Here is a 26,474-nt window from a genome sequence, read left to right as displayed (position 1 = left end):
GCTGGGCTGTATCCTAATAAATAACAAAAAGAGCTGTGTGCTTACCTTCTCTGGTAAGCTGGTGAGTAGCTTTCCTTGCCTGTGCTTGAGAGGTGTAGCTGAACTTGGAACTGGATTCAGCCAATGTCCACACTGCCCCTTCACGCCTGTGCTTAGAGGACTGTTTGGGTTGAGTTGTCTGTCAAGAGGAAGTCCAAGCCTTTGTTCATATGGGCTTGGCTTTCCAGGCATGCATCAGGCCAAACATGCTGCGTCTCAGTTCACCAGTCAACACACAGTCTTTGGCTCTTGCTAAGTGTGCCATGGATGTCGTGACCCTGAGCTAAAGATGAGCTTAGAAAGGTGTCAGTGGTCACCAACACCTGCTTCCAGACTTAAAAAGCAAATGTTCTGGCTGTGACTCTTAAATGGTGGCCTGCAGACCAGAGGACAGGGCTCTGGTTTGCCTGAATCCCTCTCAGAAAGACATGTTCTTCCTTCTCTTTCACAGGAATACACCATTGATATCTTCTTTGCTCAGACGTGGTATGACCGGCGTCTTCGTTTCAACAGCACCTTGAAGGCCCTCACGCTGAACACCAACATGGTGAGCCGCATCTGGATCCCAGATACCTTTTTTAGGAACTCCAAGCGGGCCGATTCCCACTGGATAACCACTCCTAATCAGCTCCTCCGCATCTGGAATGACGGAAAAGTACTCTACACGCTCAGGTACATCCAGCAGGCACTGTAGCTGGCTGCTGAGGTGAGGGAACAAGGAGCTGTTCAAAGTAGAGGAGGTTTCCAGGTGCCCTAGGACAGAGTAGTGGAGATGTCTCGCAGCACTGATGGGAGTACACATCCAATATTGGTTGCAGAATGGGCTTCCTCTTCCCAGGATGAAGGCTTCCAAGAAATCAAACAGTTTTTCCATATCATACCTAGAAAAAAAGTCAAAACTACAAATGGTTTCCTAAACCAAAAATCCTTTAAAAGTTTGTGTTGGTCAGTCCAGCTATTTCATTCCGATAATAAACATGTGGCTTTTGTTCCCATAAATTCTCACTCCTATAAATCAATCTGTAAAGCTCTCTAAACAAAAAGGCTTTTTGAATGTGAAAATGAGACGTTTTTTCTCACTTTGAAAACATCCAAACATATGTTTTGTTTTGCTGCTGTTTTGAAATGTTTCTGCAAACAGACTGATCTTCAACAAATTAGTGTTTCTCTCCCAAGGAAGCAAGAATCCTTCTGTGTCATCGTGGTGTTGGAATCAAACCGCCTTCACCAACACAAAATCTCAGTCTCCCTCTTGTTCTCTTCCTCTCTCAGGCTGACAATCGAGGCTGAATGTCTGCTGCAGCTGCAGAATTTCCCAATGGACACTCACTCCTGTCCTTTGGTTTTTTCCAGTTGTGAGTATACATGTTTTTAAAATAGTTTTAGAAGGCAAACAGAGAAACCCCAGTACAGTAAAACTCTTCTGGGGAGACTATCCTGCGTTCTAGCTACATTTTGCACCTAATCTTTATGACCGTCTTCCTTGGCCATTATCTGTCACGTCCTGAAGCGTCCTCCTGCTCCTGAGCTAGCAGAGGTCTTCAGGGACAGATTCACAGCGCCTCTGAGTTTCTCCGTAATTTGGGTGGATGGATGGAGGTGACTATTTCACTGACCTTCTGGTCACTCTGACTTACCAGACAGAATATATCCCTTCAGCTGGCAAACAAATGGCACCCATCCCACCTTGCATCTTCCCCCTTCTCCCACTCTCTGAGGGGACAGCTTGGCTTTCCAGACCTCAGCCCAGAGACAGGCCCACATTCTGCACCCAAGGCCATCGCAAAGGAGGGGTACTCAGACCACCCCTTTCAGTCCCCACATGTCCATTCTCATCAGCAGAGAGGGCTGCTAATGTTGGCACATCTCTACTGGCAATTTTGCAGGGAGCCTTTCTGTACCAAGAGATTCCTGTCTCCATGTGTTGGTTGGAAGTTTGATTTAGTCATCTTAGCTTACAATTCACCTCTCCCGCTTCCTCTGCCACTGAAGAGATGCAGTTCACGTGGCTCTGAGGTGCTTCAGAGGGAGGCAGCATGCTGAGGAGATACCATCCCCTCATCTCCCACCATCCTATGCTTTGCTAATTAACAGTACATGCCATACATGCTTGATAATTAGAAACACACTTTCAGCTAGCTGCCAAGCTCTTGCTCCTTCCCTCCACTGAGGAACTCTCTCGTAGCTGTCAAGGTCTCTGCTTCACAGTAAGCTTGTTTCTTTGTCAAGAAAGCCAGAGCCAGGAGAAGCTGTGCTCCGGCCTGCGGGAGCCAGTTCTCCTTCTCCATGGAGAATGCACCCCTTCTTTTCCATACATAGGTCAGCCCCCAGGGTGAGAGGTACAGAGATAGTCAGAGCAGTCACAGCCGTGCTACATCCCACGTTTGCAGCGTTTTATTCCCGGTGTACTCACGCCTGGGAAGGTAGTCATGAGGAGTGGTGGAGGCCCCATGCTGCCCCAGCTAGGGGAGTCCTCTTACAGCAACCCAAGTCTTCCCACCATTGTAGTCCTTAGAAAGGCTCCATTTCTAGCATTGCTTTTCCCATCCCTAGGATTTGAAGCAGCCCACGAGGAGAGATGATCTCCTTATTCCTGTTGCATGTGGGGATGCCTAAGGGAATCTAAACAAAAGGCATCAGAAATAACCTGCTTGGAAGCTTCATGTTTACAAAACAGCTAGAGTGAGATGCCACTGCTTTTGCAGTCAGGGTGGTGAATGAGCTGGAGGCACACAACATAGTTTTTCATTGATGTCCTTGCCGCTTTTCCCAGATGGCTACCCGCGTGAGGAGATTGTCTATCGCTGGAGGCGCTACTCCATTGAGGTCTCTGACCAGCGCACCTGGAGACTCTACCAGTTTGACTTCACGGGGCTGAGGAACACCTCAGAAGTTCTCAGGACTGGGGCAGGTGAGGCAAAGGGAGACAGCCCACAGAAACACCAGTATGGTGGAGACCTTGTAGGAAGCAAAGGAGTCATCAAACAGCTCCACAGTGGTGGGGAAGGAAGGTCACAACAGCAGAGTTAGAGAGAGAAACATAAGAATGAAGGGGTGGACCTTTGCTAGAGGATGATGGAGTTAAAGGAGAATGAAGGGGTGGACCTTTGCTAGAGGGAGCAGAAGTGATGGAGTTAAAGGGTGAGGGGAAGACGAAGCAGAGGTAGGCCAGAACCACTGATATCTGTGAACTGTGGGGTGCAATGCTGGTGTGAATGAAGCTATCCCTAATTGAAGGGTCAGGAGGGAGGGGAGATGGAGCTCAGATACCCTCTTGCTGCAGTATGTGCATACTATGTGATCCCTGGGTGATGCTTGTAATCGGAACAGGGGTGGGGGAATTGGAACTTGCAGGTCTCAATCTTTACTTCTGTAAAGTTGTGTGGAGCTGATGAACAGCTAAATTATGCTTTAAGAGGCAGGAACAAGGCTGCATGTGTGAAGAAACCAGGGAATGGAGGCCCCTCAGCTCCTCCTTCTAATAGCTCACATCCCCTTTCCTTCCCACAGACAACTGAGGAAAGCCTCTTTGGGTTCCTGCAGGTGGGGTCAAATTTGTGAACTCGTATTTTTAAGCCCTCTGAAGCAGCAAGTTCAGGGTACTGTTTCTCCCACTCTGCAGAAAGCTGCTATTGCCAACGCCAGCAGCCAGCCTCTAACCCAGGTAGAAAGGCAGCAGAAACTGGGACAAGAAGTGGTGCAGTGAAAGTGTCTTGAATGCACCAATGGCTGTCTGATGTTTGTAATTCTTTTTTGGTAATTGCTTGCAAGTTCCATCCTAACCCTAGAGCTGTCGAGTGGCTTTCTTCCAATACTCTCTAGGAGCCTCTGAAAAAGAGGAAGAACCTCAGCTGTAAGTTGCCAAATGAGCAATTAGGATGTACAGCACCACATGCCTCTTCCAGGGGCAGAACCAGAGTCTCGATGAAAGTGATTGAAGGACACCTCCTTTGTCACAGCTCAGGTAGTTAGTTGGCAAGCCAGGCCACGTAGCTTGTTACAGCTAAATAGCTTCTATAGAAAAGAAACCCTCGCAGCAATCAGCTGAAGATGAATACTGTCTATAGTTCCTTCCCTGAAATTTTTCCAGTGTGCTTTTCATGTGCTTGGACACACAGGCAGGACAGTACAAATGCAGCCTGGTGGCCACATAGCCAGCCAGCCAAATAGCCAGTTGGGCAACCACAAAATCAGCTCTTAAATTAATCAAAAAGACATTAGGTCAGACAGCTACGGAGCCAGCCAGGTAGCCACAAAGTCCACTAGCCACAAACCAGCAAGCCAGCCACAATGCCATTGAGTCACCAAACCTACTTGGCCAGCCACACAGCTGTCCATGAAGCCGACAATTTGGGCAGCTCCAAAGCCAGCCACAAAAACGGCTGACCAGGCACTTAAAACAACAAGAAAACCTAATCAAAACCACTCCAAATTGTGAAACTTTGCCAATTTTTGTGTTTTAGGAAGCCACGTGTTATGATTCCAATGTCTCTGTTGCTTTTTCCTAGGGGAGTACATGGTGATGACAGTTTCTTTTGACCTAAGTAGACGTATGGGTTATTTTGCCATTCAGACCTACATTCCCTGCATCCTGACTGTTGTCCTTTCCTGGGTTTCCTTCTGGATCAAGAGAGACTCTACACCAGCCAGGACATCCCTGGGTAAGAGAGGGGTTGTTGCATGCCTGCTGCTTGTCAATCTCTGCAGGGCCAGCAGACTGGCAGTGTTGGAACTACAAAATCTCTTAAAGCCCTTCGCCATTTTCTGGCATTATTCAGCTTACTGGAGGACAGTCCACTCCTCCTTCTTTCGGTTTGTAACATTATCATCAAGCTCAACTGAATCTCCAGCTGTGCTGGCTTGGACTGCTGGATTATTTCGGGATAGCACAACACTCTCATATCTTGATCTGAGATCTGACCACAGTCTTTTCCTGGTTGACAATGTGGTATGCTCATGTGCTGAAAGGGAGAGGGAAGGAGTGAGCTGTGGCATTGCAATGCTGGCCAAAGGGCTCCTGTCACATGGATGTATGCTGCATTTCCTCAGGACTTTTCAAGGGCTCAGTGTAGGACGAGTGACGTGAAGGTTGTAGGATAATGAGCAAAGTTGCTCGGTTGTATCCATAGAGTCCTGACTCTGGCAGGATGTGGAAGCCCTGTAGGTACAGCCTTTCTCTGTCAGTCACACCACAGTGGGAGTCCGGGACGTGGCAATGGCTCTGCCTGTTGTTTAAATTTTCTCAGCAACCTGCAGTGGCTTTTTGAGGCAGGAAAAAACTTAGGTTGATTGAATCCTTCTCTGATAGGCGCTAGAGAGGTCCTTACGAATCTTTAATGCACTTTGGCTGTATCTGCGTTTTACAGCAAGCTCTGCTTCCCAGCATTGTCCTTCCCATCAGCCCCGCTGACTTTCCCTTTAATTGGAGGTAGCATTCCCAGAGCTGTTTGCAGGCCTCTGCGGGGAGGGAGAGGAGAGGGGCCATCAGCATCAGGCAGGGCTATCCAGAGCCCATCCATTCTAACCATCTCTCCCCACCTCCCTATCAAAATCAATTTCTTTGGTGCCCATGGGGAGAGCAGGAGAAAGAGTGGGGTGTCATTTCCAGTGGAGGTGAGGGTACGCCATAGTCCGTGGCTGGGAAAGGAATGAACAGCAAGAGGCAAAATGTTCTGAGCAGCTGACACCCACTATGGTGGCTGTCTCAAAAAACAGAGGCAGGTTTCCCCAGGAGGGGGGCCCCTCTCTGTGGGAAGGGACCTCAGCACATCAAGGCTAATGTATTCTGTACACGGCCCCTGTTGTACTTAATACAAATGATCCCCCGTACATTTCAAGCCCTTCAGCCTACATTAGGGAGATGTAAACCAGACCAGTTCCATTGGCATTTCAAATATAAGGGAAGTCCCATCACATCTGCTAATGCAAATACAGCAGCAAAATATGAAATCTCTTGCCATGCTCCCACCCAGAGCCATTGGGGTGACCCCAGGAAAGGCTGGCAGGTGGATTTAGATGGTTGCTAAAGAAGGAGAAACAGGTGGAGTTCCTGCTGCTTCTCCACATCCTGAAAAACAGTGGATGAGATCACAGTACCAACTCTTGTAGCTGATCCTTTGTTGGCTCATGATACTTCATCTGTGGAAACAGCTCTGTGAGCATTACTGCTGCTGCAAAAACAATTCTAAGCCCCATTCAAGTCAAAAGAGACTCCTTATCATCTCCTACCCACTTGCCTGCAGACATCAAGAAACAGATAGATTGTGAAGAGCTGTCTCTGAAGAATAGCCACAAGCAGGTTGAAAGCTTATGGGTAAGAATTAGTGACTGCGGCAACAAAGGGAACCTTCCAGTTGGTGTCTACTACAGGCTGTCCGATCAAGGGGAGCCTATTGACAAAGCCTTCTTACTCCAGCTACAGGAGGCATCATGCTCGCAGGCTCTTGTGCTGCTGGGGGACTTCAACCACCCCAACATGTGCTGGAAAAGTAGCACGAGAAGCTGTAGGCAATCCAGGACACTCCTGGAGGACATTGAGGATAACTTCTTAAGCCAGGTAATAGACAGCCCTACCAGAGGGGGTGCGATACTGGACCTGATGGTCACCAATGCAAGTGAGCTAATCAGTGACATCAAGACTGGAGGCAGCCTGGGCTGCAGTGATCATGCACCAGTGGAGTTCGCAGTCCTGAGGAATATGGGAATATGGATAATTAGGGGATTGGAACAGCTCTCTTATGAGAAAAGGCTGAGGGACTTGGGTTGTTTTAGTCTAGAGAAAAGAAGACTGAGGAGGGATCTCATTAATGCTTATAAATACTTAAAGGGAAGGTGCCAGGGGGATGGGAACAGTCTTTTTTCCGTGGTGCCCCGTGATAGGACAAGAGGTAACAGGCACAAACTTGAATATAGGAAGTTCCATCTTAACATGAGGAGGAACTTCTTTACTTTGAGGGTGGCAGAGCACTTGAACAGACTGCCCAAAGAGGTTGTGGAGTCTCCCACTCTGGAGACATTCAAAACCCACCTGGATGCCATCCTGTGCAACTTGCTGTAGATGACTCTGCTCGGGCAGGGGGGTTGGACTAGATGATCTCCAGAGGTCCCTTCCAACCCTGACCATTTTGTGATTCTGTGATGAGCTTTGTACTGGACTAAATTCATCCTGGGAGCTAGTGCTCAAAGACAGAAGAAGAAGAACAGAGACTTTTGCATTCCACCTGTGGTTCACATCAGACAGAAACAGCAGTCCTGTGTCACCTGAGACATTGCCACGCTTATTGCTGACTCAGCCAGACATCACTGCCTGAATCCCAACTCACCCATTGCCTGCCCAAGGCCATCTATCCAGTGTAGTTGCCTCTTAGCATATCCTTCCTTCGTACTCTCCTCCCGTCATCCAAGCAGTTGTCCCTGTGTACAGCCTTAAGCAGAGTCCAAGTTCCCCGCTCCTTTACCAGTCTACATTGATGGCCTGTGTGACACCTGGGTTTTGAACACCTCTTTTTCCTTAAAACATTGCCAGAGGGCACCTCAAGACCAGAGTCTGGCTGAGCAGAGTAAAAATGGGACCAGACAACCACAGCAATTTCTCTCCCACAGAAGGAAAATGGGGATGTTTTGGGGGCTGGATGCACGTAGAAGACAGAAGTGCTCCTCTTCATTACTTAAATCAGCTCTTTTCTCTCTTAGGTATCACAACTGTGCTAACGATGACCACCCTGAGTACCATCTCCCGCAAGCACCTTCCCCGTGTTTCCTACATCACAGCCATGGACCTCTTTGTCTCTGTGTGCTTCATCTTCGTCTTTGCAGCTCTCATGGAGTATGCTACACTCAACTACCTGGTGGGAAACAAGAAACCACTTGAGCACAACAACAGGAAAGCCAGGCTGGTAGGTCAAAGGGGCCAGAAGAGGTGGATGCTGTTAGAACCCCAAGCTATTTAGAAATATCCCTCCCGAGCCTGCATTGGAAACTGCTGATGTGGTTTAATGCCTGCCCAATACTGTGTTTATAAGGTGCTCAGACCACTCTATGTGCTGGGTCTGAGAACCTGAAAGGCGAGACACAACCAGAAGAAGCAGCTGAGGCTCCCCTAAAACAAGGAGGTCCCTGTCAGAGCCAAGCACTCTGTGCTCTCTTCAGAATTGTTGGAGAGCTTATCAGGACGGTTTAGGATGACTCACATGACCAAATGTGAAAGTACATTTCAAGACAGGGTGATCCACACTCAGGTTCTTCCCGCTGTAGCAGTTTGATCTCTGTGGATTAGAAAGGTATCTTAGGTCAGAGAGATGCAGAAACCTACTTTCTTTTGTCGTCTGTCCATCAGAAGACCTCCAGAGTGTGGGGATAGTGAACCTGGAGTGGTCATCATCCTCTTGAGATCTGTCCAAGGTCATGGCAGGTACTTCTGACACATCAGCTGATAGAGGTCTCTGAGTTGGGGACAGAACTGAGACCAAAAAGAGACAGTTCTCTTCTGTGCCAGCCTCATTTCCCAGCACGGGTGGAGACAGCTCTTCCATGAGGCTGATGATACACCTCTTGTCCTGGGCCAAGAGGTTATGAGTCACATGCAGCATTTCACCAGCTTTTTTTCCAGCAACTGACAGCAACCAGAAGACACATCTGGACTGTGTGCTGTGTCTTCAGAGACAGCTGAGCTCAGGGGAATGAGAGACGAGGCTAGCCCAGCTGAAACCAAACAGGTCCTGTTTCTGCACTATTAGTGACAGAGGTGGGGAATCAGAGCAATTAGATCTTTGCTGACTAAGGCTATGCCCTAGGGTGCCAGAGAGGAAACTCACAGTCACGCAGGGAGCTGCCAGACCCCACAGTATGCCGAGGTGGTGATTTACAACCAAGTGCAGGCATGGGGGCTGATCGGTCATCCCTCTCCATTGAACTGCACCTGTGCTATGAACCGAGCTATTGCCAATTGGATGAGTTTTGGTGTCTAGAGCATGTTTTCCTGGCTTTTCCTTCCTTTAATCCACCTACCCCTCTTCATTGCAGCCACCTGCCAGTGCACAGGTGATGCCATCCTTTACCACCATCAACATCAACAACATCATGCACTGGCCCCCAGAGATAGAGGAGGATGAGGATGAAGACCCCGGCTCCCCATGCCTGGAAGGAAAGGAATGTGAGAGGTTCTTCTGCTGCATTGAGGACTGTCAGACAGGGATGTGGCGGGAGGGAAGAGTCCGCATTCACATCTCCCGCCTGGACTCCTACTCTCGTGTCTTCTTCCCCACCGCCTTCCTGCTCTTCAACATTGTCTACTGGATTGCCTATCTCTATCTCTAGCAGTTCTTCGTCCTCAGCTGGAATGGACTGGGAGACCAGCAAAATGAGCTTCTCAAGGAGTATAGAGAACAGCATCTCTCCGTTGTAGTCGATTGTTGGTCTGAACAATCCAACCTGGTGATTCCCTCTTCCTGCTCTCTCATCTCTTCTGAGAAGAACCAGACAGCTTTTTTTTAGCCTTCTAACATATCTTTTTAGAGAATCTACCCTTCCCAAACAACTCCCTTCCAGCACCACCAGCATTTTACTCCTTGTAAGATTGCCCAAAAACATCCTATTCCCATCTCAAACATTAGGGATTTTGTCAAAAACAAAAACCTTAATGCGTTTCATTTTTCCATCCAATCCAACTCCAAAATTCCATGGAAAGTGATGGTAAATAGAGTTTTATGCATAGTTATTAAGACTGCAAAGGAAATCAAGTAGATCTTACAACCTCTGCACCACTTCCACCAGAACAGACTTTGTGGAGTGCTAGAGGCTTGGAAAGGTCAGAAGGAATGAACTGTGAAAGAGGGCAGCAGTACAGCTTTCCCACAGCAACTGGGCTTGGTTAAAATGTTTTGAACCAGCACAGAAAGCTGACAGTGGCACTGACAAGGATGGCGTAGCTGCAAGCCTCCACCAGCTCCCCATAGAATATCCGTGGAACATTCCTCACGGGTCACTCCACTTGTTGTACCAAGTGACACCCAAAGCATCCACCCACTGAGGTGTTGCTGATTCTCATCAGATGGTGGTGAAAAGCACTTCACAAGTCTGGAGGGCCCATCTGCCTTACTGGAGCAGACTCTTGAGGGCCCACGGTGACATTTCTGCTTTGTGATCAGGACTTTCAGCAGGCTATGCAGCTTACCTTGGGCACAGCCAAAAGAGGGAGAAAGTCCTTATGTTACAAAGACCAGGAGTAGTCTCATGAGCCTGTTGTGAGATAGCTTTCTTTGCCCTGTGTCATGTGAGTGGGGCCCTATTGTACCATGCATCATAGCAAGGCAGTGCTCTCCTTGACGCTTGTTGAAAACATCAGATCTGTGCTTCGTAGTAAGTGCTAAGCTAAGAAAGCGGTACTAGAAAAGGGAACATGATCAGCTACCAGTGCTGCACCTAGCAGTGGTGGGGAGAGAGTGTTCCTGCAGCTCAGATGTGTTTCCTTACTTCTTTTTTTTTTTTTTGTTTTTTTTTTAATATTCACATAAAAAAACAGACTTTACTAAAGCTGTATGGCTCCTCCCAGTTGCCACCAATACTTGGCCATTTTGTTCCCAAAATCAGAACGGAGCAAGTCATCCTTGGTAGATTTCAGGAAGGTGAGACTTTGAAGACTTCTCAGACTATGAAGAGACATCTCATCATAGTGAGATGGTTCCTTCCAGTCCATCTTAAAGGGCTAGAGAAATGCATAATACAGTCTCAACTGGGAAGAAACTGTGTAATGTAGCCGAGGCAACTCAGGCCCATAATGTGTAAATCAGCTGCCTCCACATTTATACCAACTGCTGATGTGGCCCACAGCATGATTGTTAAAAGCAATGTGCCATTAATAGTTACTTACTGTGTAAATTACAAACGAACAAAAAAATTTTTAAAACCAGCATGTTTTAGAAACAATTAGTACTTAAAAGGCTTGTCACGAGAAGAAAGCTGGCATGGCTGCAGAGAAAAAGTTAGGAACGGCTGGCTCACAGGACAGCTTACAGGGGCAGGAGGTTTTACATATTCTTAGAGAGCAATTTGATCTGCTTTAAAGATGGATTTTGACACTGTTAAATCTGATCTGAATAATGAAGTGTCATGTTTAATTCATTCATAAATACAGCCTTACCTTGGTTCCAGAGGAAGAGCTAGAGCACCTAATTAAGTATACAATAGTACAACACTCAGCTAAGTATAACCTAATGGGGTCAGACCAGCATAGCTCTGGAAGGGGAAATTGTGCCTGTCTAACCTGTTACAGTTCTTCTTTTAAAATACCAAGTAAGAGATAAAGGTTACCCAGAAGCATAATTTGCTTAGCTACTCCGACAGCTTTTGAAAGAATGGAAAGAAATTATGGCAGGTGGTTCTAACTGAGGAAATTGATTTAGCAAAAGAATTATTAAGGAGGTTCTAATTAGAGAAAATTAACTGAGGAGAGAGGAAAAAAGAATTGTTAAGGAGGCTCTAATTAGAGGAAATTAATGTTTTAGAGAGAAAGACACAGAGAGGGAGAAGTCTAAGAAAAGAATCAAAACAACTTCCAGACAAGGAGAGCGGCTGGGTGACAGTGCCAACTCCCAGCCAAGCGGGTTGATGTTCTGCTCCTGATAGCAAAGTGCTATTAGATGTAGCAACAGAAAAACCTCCTATGACTCAACCCTACACCAACAGCGAGCTGGATTAAACAGGGTCCTGTGATCTCTGTGGAGAGCCAAAAAGAAAGAGCACCCTAGATTAAAACTGGCTCACGCGACAGACTCTGAGTGAAGCATGTCTTCACGTATCAGAAGGCAGCTGCTAGCGTGTGCGTGGGAGGGGGCACCCTGGTGGCAAATCAGGGTCCGTGCCAAATATGCTCATTAACAATACGGTGGCATAAAAGGTGTGCAGGCAATGTAGGCTGCAGTGAACACAGGCAGCAAAACGTAGAAGGGAAGCATCTGAGAAAGGGATAGGGGAGGGAAAAATTTAACGTCCATGGGCAAAGAAGTCCGAACATCTGCAATTCACTGTAGATTCAAAGCACTTGGGAGTACTGATGGACACAGGTGATTGTCACTGGAGCACAGCCCTCAGAGCAGCAGCTTGTTGAAATTAGACCTTTTACCGAATCAGCCAGGAAAGAAGCAGAGTGTACAAGAGCCCTAAGAGGATGACAGGGACTTGGGCAAAGCAGACTTGAAAGATTATAAGATTTCACCAAAAAAAGATAAAGCCAACACACACCTAGGTAATTTAACCAATGATGGAGGATTTGACAGAGGAAAATAGCCTAGCGTGGGCTGGAACACAAGGAAGCTGATTACTAAGGCTGGGGAAGGAGGAGGGAGGGGGCTTTTTGGCTTAGGGAAATCTGTGCCCATCATAAATAGCTCAATAAATAAAGGCATGCACAAATTCAATCATGTTTTTAAGTTTCTACTGTATCTCAAAAAAGGAAAGCTAAGAAAAGACAGAAAGAAAAATCCACCATTTTTTGGAATTACTTTGCAAAGCTCCAGTTTCCTGAAAAAAGGTTTCCCAGCTATCAGCAGGGAATCCAGGACACAGAGACATTCAGTAGCCGTGTGTGGCCTTGCTCAGCAAGGCAGCAGTAGCCAAGCCCCACCAGTCCTCTCCTAGACCAGCGTAAATCACCTGCCCTTCCCTCCATGCTGTAGTTTCTGCCATCATGCTGGAGTAGGTTATGGTACTGCAGCATCTTTCAGCCCAGGACAGCTGTTGCCTTTTCACCAGCGTCTGACTAGCTCACTCCAGGGGACACAGCCCAAGAACATGAGACTGACCCATGCTGCACCACGCAGGAGGGACGGAGACACCTGGGTGGCTGTGAGACACCTGGGTGGCTGCACTGCCTCCTCCTCTCATGTAGGTTTTGAACTTTCTTCCCCACTTGGAAACTTGGTGGAGGAGTCACGTGTTGCTACCATCACGGGCCAAGTTGGCGCTGGGTATCCCTCACCTCCTCCCCCCACTTCCCAGGGACTAGCAGGTCACCTTCTTGCCCACTGTGCCTACAGAGGACCTCTGTCAGATAACTACTACATGACAAGTTTCCTTGCTGGTGGCCCAAGAGTTCCTGATGCTGGCTATCCTGGCTGATCCCGTTAGCAGAGCACCACACATCCCAAGTAGTGAACTTTGCTGTGAATGTGGTCAGTTCCACCTCTTGCTGAACACTTACCTCTACAACTTCTAAGGTGTAGTGGATGATGAACTCATCTGCCTTTAGGCTCTGCTCCAACATATGGACACCCCCTGTGGACATATGCACTGTTTCAAATGCCTTGAAAACTCCATGCAGGAGTATAAGTTCTGTCCTGTGGATCGTAAAAGGCTCTTTCCAGCAGTGCCACAAGTCCAGCCTTGTAGTGCGAAACCTGTTTGATAAGCTGATTGTCTTGTGTCCTTTCAAGGCAGAGCATCAGCAGAGAATGCAGCAGTGTGAACTAGAAGCTCATCTGCAGAACAGGTATCCTGGTTTCAAGAAAAACAAATCTGAAATACAGCAGAAAACAAAAGGCCATTTCCAAAGGGAAGGAACATCCCCCTACCAAGGTGGAGACAAACATACCCAAGGATCCAGAGATACCAAGTGGAGGATCATCACTTGTGTCAGAAAGCTATGCTGCTGTGGTATCACTAGGGACTGCAGAGCCTGGACTGGTTAATCCAGCTTTTGAGGAGATTGAAGAAGACCTTCCTCAGAGAGTTAGTCTTATGGCTGAAAAGAACACAACTGAAATTCACCAAGAAGAGCCAGAGGAAGAGTTGAGGATGAGGATAGCCAGGGGTAAAGACACCCTACTAGAAAACATTGTTGTTCAGGAAGTCTTGCAGGATTCTGTCATCACTGCAGAGAGAAGAATAGCACCAGGGGACCATATTTTTGAGGTGAATGGTGTCAACATCAGCAGTATGACTCTCTGCTAAGCTGTCGCCTTCCTGTGCCACCCAGGGCTCAGTATTGGGGCTGGTTCTCTTTATTATCTTTATCAACAACGTGGATGAGGGGATCAAGTGCACCCTCAGTAAGTTTGCAGACACCAAGTTGAGCCGAGGTGTTGATTTGCTTGAGGGTCAGAAGGCTCTACAGAGGGATCTCGACGGGCTGGATCGATGGACCAAGGTCAATGGTATGAGATTCAACAAGGCCAAGCACCGGGTCCTGCACTTGGGTCACAACAACCCCATGCAGCACTACAGGCTTGGGGAGGAGTGGCTGCAAAGCTGCCTGGCAGAAAAGGACCTGGCGGTGTAGGTCAACAGCTGCCTGAATATGAGCCAGCAGCGTGCCCGGGTGGCCAAGAAGGACAATAGCACCCTGGCTTGTGTCAGTAATAGTGGGGCCAGCAGGTCTAGGGAAGTGATCGTCCCCCTGCACTTGGCACTGGTGAGGCCCCACCTCGAATACTGTGTTCAGTTTTGGGCCCCTCACTGCAAGACAGCCATTGAGGTGCTGGAGTGTGTCCAAAGAGCAACGAAGCTGGTGATGGGTCTGGAGCACAAGGCCTGTGAGGAACAGCTGAGGGAACTGGGATTGTTTAGTCTGGAGAAAAGGAGGCTCAGGAGAGACCTTATCGCTCTGTACAACTGCCTGAAAGAAGGCTGTAGCGAGGTGGGTGTCAGGCTCTTTTCCCAAACAACAAGTGATAGAAAAAGAGAAAATGGCCTTAGTTGTACCAGGGAGGTTTAGGTTGGATCTTAGGAAAAATTACTTCACTGAAATTGTTGTCAAGCATTGGAACAGGCTGCCCAGGGCAGTGGTTGAGTCATCATCTCTGGAGGTATTTAAAAGACGTGTAGACATGGTGCTGAGGGACATGAGTTAGTGGTGGACTTGGCACTGTTAGGTTTACAGTTGGACTCAATGATCTTAAGGGTCTTTTCCAACCTAAATGATTCCATGATTGTATCATTTTAACATCTGGCTAATGATGGGGACTGAAAAACGATGATCTCAGCATTTGTTTTATAGCTTTTCTTTGGAAGATGAAAGGAAGTCAGGAAAAAGGTTGATTTCTCATTTCTATATGTCTCCAATTCCTATCCTTCCTCTCCAAATTATGCCATGTAAAGGACCATTTTTAGACTGTATGCTCTTCAGGGCAGGGACTGTCTTATTGTGTGTTTGTACAGGGACTAGCACACTAGGGCTTGATCCTTAACTGCAATTTCTGGATGCTACTTATTATAGATAATAAACAACAGTATGGACTACCCATCTTCAACACCACTGTCTATCTACATCTTGTAAGAAGGCTAAAAATTGTCCCCCTCCTGATGGGGTTACTGGAGCTGTTTAATATTTTTGTTTCCCCAGAGAAAATATCTGGTTGAAAGTGAGGAAACATGTTGGTCTGATATTTTTGGGGTTGATGGGAGATTTTTCTGATTTTTTTTTAAAAGAAAGACAGATATTACTTCAAATCAATGCTGCTCAGAAGCAGGCTCTACTGTTTAAAATCATTGTTTCTAATGCAAGAGATACACTTTCTTGGTCCCCTTAGGCTGTTGCTATTGTAAAGAAAATATGGATGGTTCCCCAGGTGTTTTGGTTTGGGTTTTTTGTTTGTTTTTTTTTTGGGGGGGGAGGTGTCGGCATTAATATTTGGAGGACTTTATTTTGGCCTTTCTTCTCCCCATCTTAATGCTGGTAACTTTTCGGGTGGTCGTAATCAAAAGAACAACCCCAGCTCTGAAGAAGGCCTTTTCCAAGAGCCACCCAGCCTCCTGTCCCTGAACTGCGTGAAGGAGCAAAGGCCACCAGTGCCTGCGTGGCTGCTGAATCCAGCCCCAGGCCCACACAGCCATGCATGTGAAACCTTACCCTTTGTTCCCTTGGAGAAGCATTCATCAGTCATGCCTGATGCACTAGAGAAATTAATTGATCTCTCACTATTCCCCCCCCCCCAACACTGTCTCCCTCCTTCAGTGCTGTCTCCCTTCCCGCATCCTGCATGGCCCTGCCATCCTGCTGCCACACTGCTGCCACTCCCTTGGCCTTGAAGCTCCCCTAAAATCTCTCCTAAACATCCAATTTACAAAGGGAAAAAGGAAAGGAAGCATTGATGCTAATGGAAAAGCCCCTTCCTGACCATTAGAAACACCACAACATGATCCTAGCACACAAAGCATCACATGGGGCCTGCCTGGGGATGGCCTGCTGCCCCGAAAGTCTCCACCACCTCTCCTCTACAACCCGTATGTGCTTCATGAACTTGTGTGGAGATGTGGCTCAACCATCGTCTCGCCTCACCGACAATATGGAAGACAGCTGAGCCACCTCCATGAGGCCACAGCCCACACCACCTCCTGCCACCTTATGTTACTTCCTCTCCTTAATCTTTCTGTGGGGGCTTGTTTTATGGACTTCGTCCTGCTCCCCACCCTGTCCCGGGATAACCCAGGGTTTTCCTGACACACAAGGGTTGGGCTCATGTTGTGGACCAGCACCTGGCCCAGGACAGCTTCTCCCGCGCTCATATGGAGTGGGTCCATCACCATGGAAACCGTTAGGCCACGGCGCTGCCACCGGTCCTTGAAACCACACGATCATAGTATTTCTAATGTGATTTGTTTTTTTCCCCCCTTTTCTTTCCCCACTTTTGAGTGCCAACAGGAGGCATCGATATTTTTATTTGAAGCACAGCAAGGGAGGGCGGTGGTTGTTGAGGAAGGCCGGGGTGCCTGTGTGCCCTGGGGCTGAGGGTCCGGGGGATGAGGGGAGAAGCTCCCTCCAGGCACAGTTCACACCAGCCTGGAAAGGGAAAACCTCCCTCCTCTCTCTGGCACACTTTATATCCCTTCAAACTTTGACAGTTTCCCAAAAATGTTAAAAACATGAGGTGGTGAAAGGGGGGGGGAGGAGAAGAGAAAGTTATATTAAGTCGTTACTTTTTATATTCCTAAAATACATCCATTATAATTTGTCTTCTTCTTAATGCCTCAGATTTATAAGGCTTTGGGAAGATTGAATTTCAGGAGAATGAGCGTGGCGAAAAATGTTTCAAGCTGTGCGCCGCGGGGCAAGAGGGGAGACATAAACATTTGTGCCGGCACAGCGCCAGCGTGGCTGGGATGGGGGCTGCCGCCCCCGGCCCATGCCACACCGTGCCTGTCCGTTGCCTTTGTCTCCTCTTGGAGAAACGGCACCAATCGCCCGACAGCACAGCACAACACCTGGTGGCCCGTTAAGGGCAGGAGGTACCCGCTGTGAAGTGTCAGGATATAGTAACATGGCCAGGCTCCCAGTGCTCCCATCAGACTGGGTGGAGAAACCCCAGTAGCCAGGGGAAATGCCCTGTTGCCTGCAGACCTTCAATAAAGTGTGTTTGGGAAAAAAATTGGGTTTGTTTTTTTTTAGCGATTGATCAAGAGAAAATTGACTCAATTTTCTGTCAGAGGAATCTCAGGTCTTTCAGGTTTTGGGGTTTTTTTTTGTTGTTGTTGCTGATTATCAATATTGCTGCCTGGCATGATTTTACCCCTCTCTCCTTGTTTTTTCCCCCTTCTCCCCATACCTTCCAACAAAGTAATTGAGTCCAGGCCTCATCTGTCCCAGTCACACTTCTGGCACCATCTGAGCCCATATGACAATAACAACTCCACAGGATGGAAGAGAGCAACCGAAGCCTTAATAGTTGCTGTAAGCAGGTCGGCATAGCAACATCTCCAGAGAGAGCTCTCCATGGGGTCATTTCCATTCACTTTAAAGCCCACTTGGGCTGCTAGAGTGCCATAAAATGGACTCAGAAAAGCTGTTAATTAGGATTAGCAGCTTCAGGAACATCAAGCCACAGTGCTCCAAGCTGAGCCATTTATCTAAGAGAACTCAGGCCTCTTGACTGCCTTCTGAACAGAAGCATAGGACACCGCATGTTAAGGCAGACAACTTTGAAATCAGATGGCAGAGCCACCCGCTTATCTATGAGAGAAGGTTCCTACCCCAGCTGTTGAATGACACTGCAGCACCTCTCCTGTGATCAGATCGCCCTTTGCTGGACTCAAATGGTTGGCAGGTCCGAGATGCACCACCCAGCTGTGCAGGAGCAGGGGAGAAGGCACAGACCCATCTTATCAATAAAAGTTGCATGTGGTGTGAAATCCACAGGGCATATGGTGGGTGCTTCTGTGTGAGGTTTCTGGATGATACATATACCACAACAGGTCTGTAGGCGTCCAAGAGAAAGCAACCACTGTGGACAAGAGACGGCACCCATGGGTGTCAGCATGCTCTTTCAAGGCCAGTCACACACTCCACGGAAAAACAAGGTAGTGATTTGTGTTTCACAGCTGCTGGAATATGACTCTTACTCTGTTGCCATAAGCTTCCTGCCCTTCATCAGTCTGCAGCATGAAAGGCCGAAGGAAGGTGGTAAGTCCCTCATGTGTAGTGGTAACACAGAAAGCCAGCTTTGCAATAGCTTCTGTAAGGAAACGTTCAGCCATTGCCAGGCTACCATTGGGCTGATTTACATCTCTCATGTTCCTGACCCTGACAGATCTCCTAAGGCAATCTTTTCTGACACCTCCCCTTTCCAAATGCAAGGTGAAACACAGATGTCTCCCTCACATTATTCTGCTTCTCTTGGTGTTTTTATCTCCTCAGGGTAAAACACTACCTGAATCAGAGCTGAGCTGAAGGCAAAACTTCCCATCTGGGAATGGTACTAGCTTCCTTGCATATGTCACTCTTCCTGGAGAAATACATTAGGTCTGGTCAAAGAAATACCCATAGCAACAATTCAGGCATTCACACTGCAATGTGTTTTTCAAGATCATGCAGTTCAGGGCTGCTGGCAACCATGCTTTCAGCTGTGTCCATCATAAAGGGAAAAGTCTTTTACCATATTGACATCTGGACCATGTTCAGGCAGATCTGAAATCAATTGTAAGGCCAAACTGGGCCTACACTCTTCTCCCATTGTTGCCACAGAAACTCCCAGTAGCCTCAAAAAATATACATGGCAGTGGAGACTCACCAGGCCAGCTTAAACAAAAATATCTACCCAAGAGTTTACAGTCAGCATCTTGAAAATAGTAGGTACCTGTTGTGGTCCGTGCCATAATGGAGAACTTCTATTGCTCCTCTCCAGGAAATGTCCTTCACCAACCAACCCTTCTATCACAGAGCTTCAGCCAGCCCCGAGAAGCGTCCAACAGAGATCAACAGCTCAGAGAAAAAAGTCAAGATAACATGTGAAAAGAAAAAGCTGTAGGAAGAATTTAGTGAGCTAGAACTATCACACCTCAAAAGAATATGTACAATGCTAGGTGACTAAATCTGTGAGTAAGACCATATGTTGGTGCTTTGGCGAAGCAGGTAGAATCATAGAATAATATAATACTTTGGGTTGGAAGGGACCTTAAAGGTCATCTAGTCCAACCCCTCTGAAATAAGCAGGGACCTCTTCAACTAGATCAGGTTGCTCAGATCCCCATCCAACCTGACCTTGAATGTTTCCAGGGATGAGGCATCCGCAAGCTCTCTGGGCAACCTGCTCCAGTGTTTCACCACCCTCATCATAAAAATTCTTCCTTACATCTAGTCTGAATCTACCTTCTTTTAGTTTAAAACTGTTACCCCTTATCCTATTTTGATACTAAAGCAAAAAGCAGAAGAACTGCACAACTCTTGTGGAACCATCTCAAAGTTCCTGCATGCCCCCTCTGCCCGACACCACTGGGATACAAAAACCTAACAGCCAAGTGGAGAAACATACCGAGCTCATTCAGGCATTTCTCATCAGTTTCCAAAGATTTCTCAATATTCTACTTCTCAATGTATTCATCTGGCAGCAAATTATAGATGAGGGAAAAGCATCTCTCCCTAAGCCATCCAGAGAACAAAAAGCGACAAAGCAAAATCATAACAGACAGGGAAACTTCTTGTGAGTCATCATCTTCCCTCCTTTCCATCTCTCTTTCCAACATTGCTGATAGCCCCGGGATTCTTCCATGCAGCCTGGAACCAGAAGGTACCTATTCCTGCCACAGGCATAAACCACTTCACCCCAGAGGAGAAAAGAGGATTTTTTCAACACGGCAAGACTTTTACTTTCATTTTACGTAAGTAAAGGAAAAGAAGTATCTCTTTACTTGGGCATCTTGTACATGCTCTTCTGAGATTGATGGCCCAGTTATGCCAAATGCATGAAAGAAAACAACTATCCCTTTCCCAAAACACTTGCCATCATACCCAATATGATCCCCCTCCCTAAACCCCCAAAACAACAACAGCGAAAAAAAACCCCAAACAAACCAACAAAAATAAACCAAATGTTGTAGTTTGGGCTGGACTGGCCACTGAAACAAAGGACAGATGCTCTCCCCCACCTCTCCAAGGAGAGGAGGGAGAGAGGGAGAGAGACTTATGAGTTTAGAAAAAAGCTAAACTAATGAAAATATTAGTAAATTAATAAAATAATAAAAAAGAAGATAATGAAATATATACAATATATACAAAACTATATCAAGCTCTCAGGATGACGGTCATGTCACAGACACACATGGGGAAAGTCCCAGGCTCAGTGATGGACAGGAGCTGGATTCCAGATATGGATTCAGGAATGCATGGATTGGGATTAAAAGGCAAATGAACAGACAGAGTCCTCCTTGGACGCTGGTGACCAAAGAAAGAGGATTGACCCTTTGATCTCTTAGCTTTTATACTGAGCATGATGCAGATGGGATGGAATATGCTGTTGGTCAGTTTTGGGTAACTTGTCCTGTCCACTCCTCCCTGCAGGTGCTACCCTGCTATGCTTTTCTCCTTCCAACCCTCCAAAAGGGCACATAACTTAGCTAACACAAGTTAGCTGACCTTGGTTGTTATAGCAATAAGTATAAATATAGCATTCCTTGGCATAAATTACAAATAAGCAGGTCTTACCACTCTGAGAAAGAACAGCGTCTCCACAATATGCTGTTAATTTCAGGAAGTTCAGTTAGTTAGAAGAGGCTTAGCTAAAAACTAAAATTACTGAACAGAAAATAGGTTCTGTTTTACCCCAAACCAGGACACCAACCAAGTGGATTCATCAAAGAGAACACATGACCAGTTGTGATCAGTGCAAAACAAGCCACAGTGGTGATATATGTATGAAATCAAATGAAAGGAAAACAGCCCAATGCCTGTTGAACAGATAACCTGTTTTTGTCAAATCTTCAGATCCATATGTCAAAACTGCAAGACATTTTCAATGGCATTGATTTTGCTGTATCCTACCACATATTTCAAATTATGGCTTGATCACCAACTTTCACTGCTCAAAAAGGAAGATAAAAACTTGCTATAGGCTGATAAATTTTAAAGAACCATTTCTGATTTCTATGGCCAATTTTTCAGAACAAGTACATTTGTCCTTGAGATAAGTTTTATTTGATCTGCATTGATATTCACGAAGTAACCCACTTCTCCCTGTTGAAGAGACTGACATGTTTGCTACAGAAACTTCAGCTAAGCCATTAATACATGTTGCTGAGTTTAGGGGTTAAAGAGTCACCATGCCATGTGGACTATAGGTAGCGAACATTTCTGCAGTGTTTAGAACCTGAATTTATACTCAGCACCAGTTCCTATATTTATATTAGGGGAAAACTGGGCAGGTTGAAACATAGTTCAGCATATTTCTAATGTGGTTTCCTCAATGCGTTCTTCATCTCCCAGGAAGCCTCAGAATTTGATCTAAGGGGAGGTTCAAGCAGAGCCAGCGTACCTCATTTGAGGAAGCTCTGCTCTTCCACTTCGACTTGGTGCACAGAGACTTCAGGCTCACGTAAAGGAGTTAATTGTTGGCTCTTACAGCTCCCCCAGTTATTACAGCCCTCGGTCTTCAAGAATCAGAACCCAGCAGATTTTATATTGGATTCATTTCAGCAATAGGTCCATGTGTTGGCTTGCCAACATCATTATGATTCAGTCTCAACAACATGAGTCTCTACAGCCATAAAAAGCTGTCACCTCTGAAGCTGAACTTGTGGCATGAAGTTCTGCCACATGTTACAAAGTCTCATAGCCAAGTTTTGATTGATCTTATAGAATAACAGCTTACAGTATGCTACATGTTTATCCCTGTCCTTCATTAGCTAAAGCAATAGAAACGTAGTTTGGAACTCTTGGGACCCAAACGTACAGAAAACTGATTCCACATATGCTGTCCCACTGGTGAAAATATGGATGAAAAGCAGTGAGGGCCAGGCACAGCACTCCAGCAAGGGAACTCCATGAGTTCAGCTTGTCTTTGGTGCCTGCCACCTTCTTTCTGCTCTGTAATTCATTAATTTTAGGCTGCTGCTCTTGCAAACTGGAAATCTTTATTAAGTGATGTGCAGAAACCATCCAGACACAATAGGTTGCTTGCCCTGTTTGTTCCATAAGCCACACGCGCGCACACACACACAGAAACACACACTTTTTGCCAACAACTATCTTTTGCAGAAACAGCTTTCACCTACTGATTGTCCAGTCTCCTCTCCAGGGAAGAGTTTGTCTCAGTGACTCTTGAAAACACCGAGTCAGGAGGGAGCTGTACATGATGTTTATTCAGGCTGGGACAATGGAGTGTATGGGGCATGCTGGTTTTCACCATCTTAGGCCAGCCAGAGGTCCAGGCTCTCCAGGAGCTGTACAGAGGGAGGCAAGAGAGGTCCAGGCTCTCCAGGAGCTGTACAGAGGGAGGCAAGAGTGAGCCAGCAAGGGTCTCAAGGGAGCAGAAATGCATATGACTGATGTATGCATTTACAGGAAGAAAGAGGAAGAGCAGAATATGAGTTTAGAAGAAGTTTTACCCAAAAAGGCAGCTGATGGAAGGCATCTACTCTCACCTGTAGTTCATGACTTTGGATGGTGCAAGCACAGCAAAAAAAAATATCCAAAAATAATGTAAAGTTTCGGCCACCTAAAAATGTATCAGAACAGAAGCAATTTCTTATTGTGATCAGATTCTAAGGCAAAGCCAGAGCTCTCGTCAGAAGAGCCTGCTCTTTGTAGGCTGCCTAAAACAGACTCCGTGAGGATGAAGCACAGGGACCTCACTTTCAAGCAAGTAAAGAGCCTGCTGACCCCAAGCCACCCGTCCCAGCTTGCTGTAATATTTCCCAGATCCCAGCCTGGCCAGAATAAGTCAGTGGCTCCTACCCAGTCCCACTGCACGGAGGCAGATGAAAATTGCTGCGGAGAACTTCGGTACCTGGGAGCAGGTCTCCTTCCCCAGCGATCCTACTGCTCACCCACACTGTTCCCCAGGGAAAATTACTTTATCCCTACGCTGTAGTCAGACATCCTGCTATAGATTTCCCCCAAAGGATCTAAACTGAAGAGCAAATAATTAGATTCAGGCATTGTGATCCCGCATTAGGTATTACAGGGATAGCACTAACCCCCTTCTCTATACAAATGGCATTTAACCTCTCTGGGGCAGCCAGGACACAGCCAAGGCTTCCCTGAGCCCCAAGGTGGGTCAGGGTCCATAGCAGTGCCTCCTCTCCTCATCTCAGAGACTGCTGCATTGTAAAAGCAGGTTATTATACTGCAAAATTTATTTTGGCTATAACTGGAAAAAGTAATCAAAGCAAATGCAACAGCTCAGGAGGAATCAAAGTAGGATTAGACATTTATACGAATAAGAATAGCTTCTGCGCTTCAACTTGCTGTGATAAAAATAATAAGAACCTCAGTTTTCACGCTCCCAGGCAGAAACCTGATCTCTGAACAAGGTGTTAGAAAGAAATTTCCTCTCCCAATAGTAGTCCCCAACTGTCCAGCCCACAGCAAAGGGTTTAGTGGTGTCCAGTGGCCATCACTAGAGCCAAAGCTGGCTGGAAGCCTATGGGCTTGTTCAGGAGCCACTCCAGCAGGGAGGGAGTGAAGCGGGTTGCAGTGTATAAGGCGTAAATTCAACAAGCCCATCACTCCCTTTTCTCTTCACATTTCCTTACTAAATCTTAGTCCCTGACTATCAGTGGGTTTCTATACTGGATTCCAGGGATCTCCTTGTTTTGTTTGGTTTGTTTTTTTTTTTGATAGATGACTGCCCCCCCCCCCTTCCCTCCTCTGCCCCCACCCAAGCTGAGCCTTTAAGCTATAATGGCCTTAGCCCCAGCTGATTAATAAACTGGCTTGAGACTGCTTATCTCTTTGGACCATTAAACCTTTCCCCAGCGACTAGTCATTAATCCCCCAAAGAGTCATCCTCGATGAGGTTGTTGTTAGCCCCATCAATCCTTTTTAAGGCCTCAATTTGCAGCAGAAAGGAGCAGGGAAGGGGGGGACAGTCTGCATTTGTCAGGCAGTGCCATCTGTTCCCCTGGGCTACAGACAGCTAGGCCAGCCCCTGCATGCCAGAGCTTAGCGCTTCCACCCAGGTGAGGGCTGTCACTGTGCGGCACAGACCATCCACGAAGAGCAAGCGAGAACCGCACCAGACATCTGGGGTACTGAACAAAAGCAGGAGAAAAAGCTGACATTTGTTTCCTTAATTGCAATGCCTTCGGCTGTGACCAGAAGGCATCATAACATACGGTTACCGTAGGAATACCTGCTGTATCAATTTCAGCAGAGATGCTTTCAAACGAACAGGTTTAGGACATGAATTACCCAGAGCATTGCTACCTAAAGGCCTGAGCAAGTTCCCTTGTTTTCTCAGCTTCTGTTTCTAATGCCAATGTCTTCATTATTAAAACAGTCCATGTCTTCAGCCAGAAGACTGGATTTGCTTTAATGATGACCCGAATGCTCACCGGCGCCAGCCTGATGGAACCCCACTTTACTACAACTCTTTCAGCCTCTTCCCCCATTGTCAGTACACTAACCCTGATTATCTTTCCTTAGCTCTTCTAGAGCTTTCTGATATCCTTAAATCTCCTTACCCTGAGCCATGCTTAGGGGCTTGGAAGGAGGATGGTGGCAGCAGACGTGTTGAGCTTCACATTCTTCCCTCCAAAGGTCATCCTGGATGCAGCATAGAAATTGCACCTGCAAAAGCACAGTCAAAAGTTTCTGGATTTTCACCCAAAAACTCAGCTGTTTTTCCCCTTTTCTGTCTCTGGAAAGTTACAGCTTTTGAACTCCGGATTTTATGTCTGCATGACATTTTGAATGAATTAGTGGTGCGTGTTTAAGATCAGGTTTTATAGAGACGAGGTCATATAAGCCTGTCAGCTGGAACCAAGCTACATTTGTAGCTCCGCACAGAGCAAACTGCGCCCCAATCTGGTCTGTGCTACTGCATATTGTACTGCTGTTAATGGTCTGCTGGAGCAATCATAGAAAGGAAGAGATTGAGGGATGATGCTGGTACACATCTTATGCTATGGACAACAGTTATCTTCTGCAGCTGGTTGCGTCAAGGATGACCACTGTTGAAGCCCAGTGTGCAGGCAACATCAGAGAAAATAGCTTCAAAGTTGGTAGCTTGACTTAACTATGATGCTACTGCTCCCGCAGCATGTCCAAAAGGGGCAATGAGAGGGCAAACCTCTGGCACTAGTGCAGCTTGGAAGAGGACCTCTCTATCCTCAGCCAAAGAGCTGGTCAGTGCTATGCTCTTCATTAGACTTCCCCTGTGTCTGTGCCAGTGTTGCTTCATGTGTCTGTGCCTTGGCTGCCAGCTATAATTTGGAAATGACCATGCCAGTTCTATCCTTCCAGTGTGAGACTTCTTATACCATGAAACATGTCTTACGATTAACAAGCAAAACTTTTACACGTTCTCATCAGAGGTCTTGGTATGCTGCTTTGCTACCAGCACAGCGCATGACTTGGCACGCTGGCCAGCTCACCGGATTAATGTGAACATGAGTCTTCAGAAGTGATTTTGGCTTTAGCAACGGCTTGGCTGGTGCTGAGCACACCAAGTATAGCCAACAACAGCTGGACTCCATGGGGAGTGGGGAGAAAAGAAAACAACCACACACACATGCAAAAACCATCAGTCAGGCTCCTTTTAAATAATTAATGCAGTGCACAGTGAAAGGCTTTTCAGCTTTCAAATCTTCACATGATTATATAAACCTTAACTCATCCCAGCTACCAAGGACCTGTGTTTGTTTGTGGGCCTTAATAGCTGCTGCGGTGTTATAATTAGAGCAGAGAATGAGGAGTCCCATGGGGAAATGGAGAAAACCCCACATTGATCAAGCCATTTAAACATTCAGGGAGATAAAACACCGCAGAGAAGTCCTGGGGGGAGCAGTGCTCGGGGGAGGGAGGGGTTACAGCCACCACAAAAGTTGTTTCTGCCTCTCTTGAGTCTATACAGTGAATTATGGTTATTAATTATTTAGGATGCTACAATAATAATTAGTGCAATAATCATCTCAGCCACTGAAATAGCCCCTTCCAGCCCCTGAAGACCTTACAGGACCTCACAGATTCCCATTCTCTTGCCTCACTGCCTGCAGTCTTAGACTCCCCTACAGCA

General features: G+C 46.7%; 1 protein-coding gene across 1 annotated transcript in view; it reads left to right on the top strand.

Moving 5' to 3' along the window:
* Positions 1 to 9,604, top strand: part of GABRE (gamma-aminobutyric acid (GABA) A receptor, epsilon) — a 31,626-nt gene extending 22,022 nt beyond the window's left edge. The window contains exons 4-9 of the mRNA XM_009889317.1: positions 491 to 711; positions 1,312 to 1,394; positions 2,813 to 2,950; positions 4,548 to 4,700; positions 7,732 to 7,934; positions 9,061 to 9,604. Of these exons, the coding sequence (XP_009887619.1) occupies positions 491 to 711; positions 1,312 to 1,394; positions 2,813 to 2,950; positions 4,548 to 4,700; positions 7,732 to 7,934; positions 9,061 to 9,354 (1,092 nt within the window). The 3' untranslated portion in view covers positions 9,355 to 9,604. The remainder of the gene's footprint in view (positions 1 to 490; positions 712 to 1,311; positions 1,395 to 2,812; positions 2,951 to 4,547; positions 4,701 to 7,731; positions 7,935 to 9,060) is intronic.
* The last annotated feature ends 16,870 nt before the right edge of the window (positions 9,605 to 26,474 follow it).

The sequence above is a fragment of the Charadrius vociferus genome, unplaced genomic scaffold (genome assembly GCF_000708025.1).
Source record: "Charadrius vociferus isolate BGI_N301 unplaced genomic scaffold, ASM70802v2 scaffold7, whole genome shotgun sequence".
NCBI lineage: Eukaryota > Metazoa > Chordata > Aves > Charadriiformes > Charadriidae > Charadrius > Charadrius vociferus.
This window is presented reverse-complemented; position numbering and strand designations above follow the sequence as displayed.